This window comes from Crocodylus porosus, unplaced genomic scaffold, assembly GCF_001723895.1.
Source record: "Crocodylus porosus isolate Cpor-Errol unplaced genomic scaffold, CroPor_comp1, whole genome shotgun sequence".
NCBI classification, from domain to species: Eukaryota; Metazoa; Chordata; order Crocodylia; family Crocodylidae; genus Crocodylus; species Crocodylus porosus.
In genome coordinates this window covers 36,658,989-36,667,573 of record NW_017728951.1, presented here as the reverse complement: position 1 = coordinate 36,667,573, position 8,585 = coordinate 36,658,989, and the positions used below count along the sequence as shown (strand labels likewise).

Sequence of the window (8,585 nt, the reverse complement as noted above, 5' to 3'; positions counted from 1 at the left end):
CAGATGATCTACCCACGGCCCCATCCTGCTCCCCACTGGGGCCCTGCAACCATGCATTGCAGCCTCAGGCCCCAAGCTCCAAGCACCGCCCAGCTGGACAGCCATCCCAGTCTTACCCAGCTCCCTCCTTACAGGGGACCATGGCAGGTCACTGTTGGTTCCTGCCCAGACAGGAGGTGTTTGATTGCAGCAGCCATTTTAGATCCTTGGCTGCCTATATAAACCAAACAGTTCACTGCTGGCAGGCAGGCAGGCAGCAACATTGCCTGGCTGCAAGGCTGCTTGGAACATCCTGGAGGTAAGGGCAGGAGATGTACGGGATGGTCTGGAGGCTCCTGGTCCTGGGTATGACCTAAAACTGCAGCCTGCCAGGTGTGGGTGGGTTCCAACTGGCCTGGAGGTGAGGCCAGGGCCCATGAAGCCAAAGATCCCAGGGGGACCACACTCATAAGGGGGAACAGCTCAGGGAGCTATTAAGACAGAGTAGGCCGCTTGAGTGGAAGGATCCAGGTGGGGTTCAAACTGAAGGATTATGGGGCCCAGAGTGGGGCCAGGGATGTTGACTACAGTGGATGCCATCTGCGAGGCTTGGGCTGCGGTGTAGGGAAGGAACGGACCTGCAGACAGCACCCCCTGGCATCGGGGCAAGAAATGGGCAGCCTCCTGCCTAATTAAGATCATTAATTAGATACCAATGAGGCATGGCAGGAAAGATGGGCAGTTAACACAGAAACAGGTGGGCGGGCCAAAGGCAAGTAGGCCCCAAGAAGGCCCCCAAGGACTCAATCCCCCTCTTCCCCCCTAACTTACCTACAGAAGCTGCCTTCGGGCTGCCTGGGGCCATACATGCACATGGCATCATCCGCCTGGTTGCCCTCCTCCTGCTCCCTCCCAGCTCCCTGCAGACTGGAACTCTGTCAGCCTGCAGGGAGCTCACTGCAAAACTGCGGGTTTCTCTGGTAAAATGAGAAATCCACGTTTGCCTCTGGTAAAGGGTAAAACCCATGGTTTAATCTGCTTTTCTGTGGGAAACTGAAAACCTGGATCCCTGCTCATGAGGTTTCTTTTGGTTCAATCCTCCAATTCGTTGCGGTCTCTCTGAATCCTAACTCTACCCTTCTTCCAGTTTGGTGTCAACTGCTAACTTGCTAAAGGTGCACTCCATCATCTTCTAGAAGATTATTGATGAAGATATTGAACAAAACTGGCCCCAAGACTGAACCTGGGGAACTCTACTTGATACCAACTGCCAACTAGACATTGAACCTTTCTGAATCCTAATCCTACCCTTCAAAGTGTCTACAACTCAATTAAGCTTAGTCTTGCATGCAAATTTGTAATCTGCGCACTCAGTCCCATCCTCTATCATTAAATGAAGAAATTAAACCTTACATACAGTACAGTACATTATTTCCTTGGCTTACAAATGAGAATGTCACAGAAGACAATGTTGAAAGCCTTACTGAAAATTGAAGTACAAGTCATCTCCACTGTTTTCTCCCCATTCACAAAGCCCGTCCATGGAAGAAAAACAAGCTGATCAAGCAACCTGTTCTTGGCAAATCCACACTGGCTGTTCCTCATCACCTTGTTAGCCTATAGGTATTTAAAATTTGTTTCCTTGATGACAAGCTCTATAACCTTTCCAAGTTTCATGTTCAGACTGACCAATTTGTAATTCCCCTGATCTATCTTCTTCTGCTTTTTATAGATGGATGCTGTATTTGCCCTCCTTCAGTTGTCTAACACCCTAATTTAAGCTCCATGAGTTTTCAAAGAGAAAATTGCCAATGCCTCTGCAATTATTTCAGCCAATTTCTAGAATGCATCTTGTCCAATATTGCTGACTTGAAAATATTCAGTTGCTCCACGTAATCTCTGAACTGTTCTTTCCCTACTCTAGGCTGCTCATCTCCCCACCATTCTTGCTGCTAACTGTACTCAGTGTCTGATTACTGACCTTACTCATGAAGACTGAAGTAAAAAAGGTATTAAGTAGTTCAGCCTTCTTTGCATCATCCATTAGATTTCCCTCCAAGTTCAGTAAAGGTCTTACCTCTTGATCTTTCTCTTCCTTCTGACATACTTGTAGAAAGTTTTATTGTTGCCTTTCACATCTCTTGCTAGCTGCATCTCAGCTCCTGCCTTCGCCATACTTTTACACGTGTCCCTAATAATGTGGACAATTTTCCACTTTTGCAAGATTCCTTTTTGAGTTTAATTTCATTGAATAGTTTTGCCCTCCCTATCCTTTCTTTGCATCATGATAGCCTGTTCCTGCACCCTTAAAATGGTCCCTTAATTCAGTTTCCAAAATATCTGACCCTACCATATAATAAATACATAGGCTAGAACCTAAGATTTTGAAAAAATGAAACTGAGTATACTGAATTCTGTTTCAGCAAAAACCTGAATTTTGCATATCCAACTGAAGACAAATATTTGATCAAGAAAGTATTAAATTATAAGTGTAGCAACAACTTAAAAATTAGTTATAAAAGCTCATATTACAATTAAGTCTTTAAAGCACCCTACCCATAGATTTTGGTATAACTTAGAACTCAACTTTGCTTTGGATAACAACCTTACACTGCCAAGCAAGGCCTTCAAAAATTTAAACTTCTGTCCTGGAAAAAGCTTGACTGTTCTGGCTACTGTTCTGGTTGCCAATCTCTGTCGGTTTAAGCACCAGGCAGAAGTAATGGACAGGATTTTAAAAATTTTCTACAAAATGTAAAATGGGAAGAAATATGTTGATATGTTGTCTGATGACATCTGTACTCCCAGTACTGAGCTAGCCCCTCTGCCTGCTTTTAGAAAGGTGACCTAGGCAATCTCATGACAGCTAGTCACACCCAGCACAAGAACACCATCAAGACATTAACAACAGGTAAACTTGTCACTTCACTACAACAAGCAAAATGATAATCCTAATACACAAATCAGTCTAAGCAGTATTCTGCAGTAGACTCCTGTTCAGTTGTGCATGTGTACCTACTGGTGCAAGGAGTCAAAGGAAAAGTCTGATGAGACCTCCACATGAAGTGCCACGAGACCTGGAACTAGCTGTGGTTTCTGGGCTGGACTCACACCCAAGAGGAATAACTAATCCATGACTAGCGGCAGGAAAGGAGAACAGGGGGAACCTCTAGTTCTAGCTAAATCATTAGATTGCTGAAAGTTGTGAATTGAGGAGACACTGCTAGAGAGACAGCAGCTTTGGTAGAGTAGGCAAGACAGGGTGACAAGAAGCTGCTGAGGTCCACCAGTTTCAGTAGAATATAGATGCTCTAAGGCCAAAACCTGTGTTGTTCAATATGCAACAGCTGGGTGGCAAAGGTAAAAGCTGAAGAATGTAGGTACTTAACTCTGTACTTCCTAGGCACTGTAGAAATGGGATAATCAGAATGGGGAGCTGCTGCTAAGCTTCATTAGAATCCATATGGGTCTGCAGAGTCTAGGAACAGGAGGGAAGAGAAAACCCTCTTTCCTTCTCTCTTATCTTCATCTTCCTCCAGAACTACCCTTAGGTCTGCCGTCAGGAAGAGGGCTTTCCTGGTGTTGATGAAAAGGTCGCTTTCTTCATAGGGAATTAATTCCTCTCAAAGTTCTGCACCCTACAGAGTCCAGCACTCCAGGATCAAGGGGGAGGTGGGAGAGAAGGAACATCATTCAGCTACATAAACTATGTGACATAGGTCCAGAGGACCCTGTGGTCTCAAGAACAAGAAATGGAGACCAAGAGAGAGAAACGTAAAGAGTTAAACATGTAAGTGAGAGTGCAAAAGAAAAAAGTCTGGTTCTGAAGACAGCTGTAGGCCAAACACAGTCTGAGTTAAGATAGCAGAAGCTCCCACACAAGCTAAGGCAGTTCTGAGAAACTGAGGAGTGGGGTATGGACATTGTCCTTTATGTCCTTGGTATGGACCATGAGAAGAGGCATGGCATGCATGCACCATGTGTTGGTGCTGCTAGGGCAAAAAAAGTCACTGAGCTGGAATGCTTGAAAGATACGCACATTCCATTCTGGGTGTTCACGCAAGCAACACATTTCAGAGGTGAAAATATATTCTTTTACCTTTAACTCTACATTTGTGAGTGTTATTTACCTACGAATAGGAAAATAAAAAGTTTCTCCAAGGCTTGGGATGCCAAAGTCAATTTAGAGATTTTTAGCCCCTTAATTAACTCTATTTTTCCTGGGGTTTAGAAGCTTGTAATTGAAATCCCTCACTTAAACTTAGCAGTGATCAGACAAGTGTCACCTTATACCAAAGATCCATTTTAGTATAACAGATCCATTCACTTTTTAATGCAGTATTTAGCATATGCTTTCTACTTTCCATTGCAGTGTTGCATTGCTTCCTAGTATTGCTTTACATGTAGTACTACAAATAGTTGATATTTTCTATGTATTCTTGACTGTTCTTGATGGGAATCTTCATCTTCTACTCCAAAGTGTTAATACAATAGGATAAAATCAGATTATCAAACTGTATGACAACTCTTGGAAAATTTACGTTAGTTTGAACTCAACATAGGAGTATCATTCTCTGATATTGTATCAACTCAGTCTCTGTTCACAATGACCAGTAAGGAGATGGAAGAAAATTGGATTTGTGGCCTCTGTCTTTTTTACTGCTTTTTAAAGACATCAGGAATGCCCAGCCTCATCTTCCTTGTTTCTGCCGGAAAACCCACTGAGCACTCCTTTCAAACATGCATCTCTATCACAGCCCTTAACTGAAGACACAAATGTGCAAAAGCTTTGAACAACTTTCTTCTTCCAAAGTCTATCTAAGGCAGTTGGGTTTTTCATGTTTTAAGATTAAAACCTATTTTTAAATCACAAGAGTTTTGAACAGACTGAATAAAAACAAAATTGCTTCCTCTGGCAAATAACCAGATTTGACTATCATAGATATTACAGCCTTTCCAGATATCCAACTCCTGGTATATCCTGAGGATTTTAGGGAATTCTTTCACCAATGGGTGTAGCTCTGGTTTGAACCATCCTGTCATCTAGACCCAATATGAACACGATTAGCAGTGACAGTGGTAAAATTACGTGGATCCTCACTACACTAGCATCCCTATTTTGTTGCATGGGTGTCGCAACAATAGTGGAAGAATTCCCCAACTCGCTCAAAATAGACAAAATCTTTCAGAAACTCAGCATTTCTGCCCTCACACTGGACTTCCAGTGATTCTGGATGCAACCACATGTTGCAATGTTTAAATAAAAGCCTTTTACATTTTGATCTTAGAAGTCCAAATCTAGCTAACTAAAAATCTGAGCAAAATCAGTTATCAGACGAGTCCAAATTTCAAACACCATATTTTGTTATAGAACTAATATTCCAACATATAGTTTATAAAAACACATTAATCTCACTACGTGCATATTTTATAACAAATACTAATGCAGCTGTAAAATGCAAGGGACAGATAAGATAACACTGTATTCTTGATGAATTTGTTCCACAAGAACTTTAAAGACGTAAAGAAAACAAAGTGAGCGGTAATTAAGTCATTTTAGGATTCCCCAAACACTCGCAATGGTGAAAAATACTGAAGTTATGTCTCATTAAAACCTGCAAGTCTCTTAAACCATAAGCAAAATCTGAATTAAAAAAAGAAGAACAAATGTGTCAATAAAGCATTCTACGCATACAATTTATACAATGTGAGCAAGTAATCTTGGAAGGCAGCATACGGGCATACAGTGTATGTTTAAGCTTCAGCAACAGCACGTGATCATTAATCTTCTCCTCGGGGATTTCACATAAAGCTGACAATTTCTGCTTCCACCAGTAATGCACGTTTCCTAAACCCTGGATTGGACTGAAAGCTACCAAAAACAAACAATAGAAAAAACCAACACGCATCTGCACGTTAGAACACACCATTTTGTCCTAATGGGCTAACATAGACCATTTCCTATTTCAAGTTTGATTTTTCAAGCAGCCCATCTTTTTTTAAACCATCAGGGAAGTTAACAGGGACAGCATCCATACTTAACAAAACACACAAAGCAAATGGCAATGTTCAACTGTAATTTCATTTGGCAAGAGCATGCCAGTGTTCCCCTCCCACACAAAAACTGCCCCCACCCCAAAACAAACACATAGAAGTGCAAATAAACCTTCACAAATAGAACAAAGACCCTTTGTTATTGTTCTGGAAGGTTTTGTAAATCCCCTTCTCTAAGGCTGAACTATTCAGCCAGCATCTTTATTCAGAAAATAAAGATGAATTAAAATGAGATTTTGCAGGCTTGTACAGCTGCACATTGAGACGCATAATTGGAACTTGGAGTTTTTCACACTCAATTATATTCTAGCAGGATCTTAATGTTAAAACACACACATTTTAATGTTGATAAAAACAGCGCTATTATAATTGAGATGAACACATAAGTGTTAGAGAGCAGACATGCTCTCTCCTCCCTTTTGCTTTAAGGATTACTAGATTAAGACGAATGCTAGGACAGATCCAGGGAGGGTTGCTGGTTTGGGGGGGGGAGGGAGAGGGGTGTTTGTTTTAAAGGCAGTTTCATAATTAGAATGGAGCAAAGTATCACACTGAAAAGGACTGCTGATGTAGCTCACTAATGAAGAGTCTCAACAGTAGGCCCTCTTGATAGAATGCCCTACCTTACACACATATTTGTTCTGCAAAGATTAATGGCATCCCTACAGCAAATTATAAACCAAGACACTCTGCTGACAAGGCATTCTCCTACCTGAAGCTTCATTTTCCAGCACGAATGCATGTGTGTATCCTTAGAGTGGGTTCCCCTTGTTGCATGACTCCTGTTATCCAGACTAAAGAGCCACGAACTGTGCAAGCAGAGCTGCTGACTGCCCTACATTTGCCTGCAGATGAAGAGAAAGAGTTGGTACTGTACTTGCCTGGGCTTTTATAAGCCCCCTAAGTACAACACTAGTGTAGCTCAAACTAGACTAACTACTTCCTCCAGCTGATCCCAATGAAAGAAGCCTGTGATGAATAATGCATGAGAACTCCCATGACCACACTCCATTCCTTCCAGCAGCTGATATCTAACTTCCCCCACCCCAAAAGAGGCAATTTATTGTGTAAAAAATCTTTAGTAATCCTTCTAATATGAAGCACGAAATTAATCTCCCAGAGTCCAAGGCACAGGGCAGATGCCCTCCCACACTTATGATTTTATTTCCTGTACACAGTCAAACCAGCAAGGCTGTTTGCTTTAAAATATTTTTGATGTTTATAGATGAACAGATCCATATACATTCCAGCACAAGAGTTCACACTTAACATTGAGCCCTACATTCAGGCTAAACAACGCCAGTAACTTCAAACAGCAGCTCTGGATTGTTGTTGTTTTAATTCTGCTGGGCTGTAGCACTAGAGGAACCATATAAAGATTTCAGCATGGAGAACAGAATAAATAGCATGATACAGTAGGCAAATGATTTACAGACCACGAAATTATACAGAAGAAGAAATAGGAAGGAATAGGGAACTGGGGGAAGGAACATATTCTCAGTTAACTGACTATTCAGAAAGTGGGGATAGATTGTTTAAAGGAATTCAGGGGTGAGGGAAGAATCGTCCTGCCCCTTATGTCCAAGAAACACACCACCCCCACATTTCCACGTCTACTCTCTGGACACAGAATTCAGAGTTTCCAGCCTAACTTTAAAAGCTATGACACAAGCATTTCTTTTTAGGAATAGTTCAGAATAGTAAAAGCAAAACAATTTATAGCTGTGAGGCTAGTCTGCATGACTAATTTGCAGGCATGCTTATCACAGTGGCCATCTGTTAATTTTCAAAATTCATGACTTTGCAGTCTGTACAGGTTGGGCGACTAGATTTTTGTGAAGAAAATGCATCTTTATATCCCTTACCTATATGTATTATGAAAGCAGGGAGATGACCAATTCATGGATCAAAACTCTTCAGTGCCAGCAGCAAATTAAAAAAGAGCAGAAAGAAGAGCTCTGCTGCAAAGAGCTTACAAGTTAAGTGAGAGACCACATATGAAAACACGAAAGAAAAATAGGGAAGTAATGAAAAAAAACAATGAGTAGCACACTGCCCAGGCACTGACCATGTTTTTGAAGGCATCCTTGCAGAAAAGAGTAGAGAGACTTTTGCTAAGGAACATTCTGCAAGGATCCTAATAGTCTCTTAATTTCTGAGCGACTTGCTCTACTAATTTGGAGTCACTTCTATGTTTCTACTGGAAAGTGCTGCAGTTCTCCAGCACCTCTGGGACTGCCACATGCAGCAGTGGAAAGGAGTTCACCCTCTTGTTCTCTTCACTATGACTGGTCCCAGGAAGATCTGGAATTGCTCCAGAACCCCAAAGCAGTTGGGAGCTGAGGGAATGAGAGGAGGCTGAGTGGGCACACGTGGGGGCTCTCACTACGTGTGCCCCCCTGCAACTTACCAGCAGCGGCGGAGGCTGAGGACCAGCGGCAGGGGCAGCAGCAGTTGATCCTCCGAAGGTAGGTGGGGCAGGAGCCAGAGCAGCTGCAGAAGATCTGGAGGGGAAGCCCCTGGATCCAACTTTGCTGAGCTGGGCAGGCAGC

General features: G+C 42.3%; 1 protein-coding gene across 3 annotated transcripts in view; it reads right to left on the bottom strand.

Annotated features, from left to right (window-relative positions):
• The window catches only part of MARCH8 (membrane associated ring-CH-type finger 8), a 158,928-nt gene that overhangs the window by 96,174 nt on the left and 54,169 nt on the right, over positions 1-8,585 (bottom strand). The window contains exon 2 of one of the 3 annotated variants that reach the window (XM_019555995.1): positions 6,746-6,878. The exons of the other annotated variants lie outside the window; for them this stretch is intronic. Within the exon in view, the coding sequence (XP_019411540.1) occupies positions 6,746-6,775 (30 nt within the window). The 5' untranslated portion in view covers positions 6,776-6,878. The remainder of the gene's footprint in view (positions 1-6,745; positions 6,879-8,585) is intronic. 3 annotated transcript variants of the gene reach the window in all.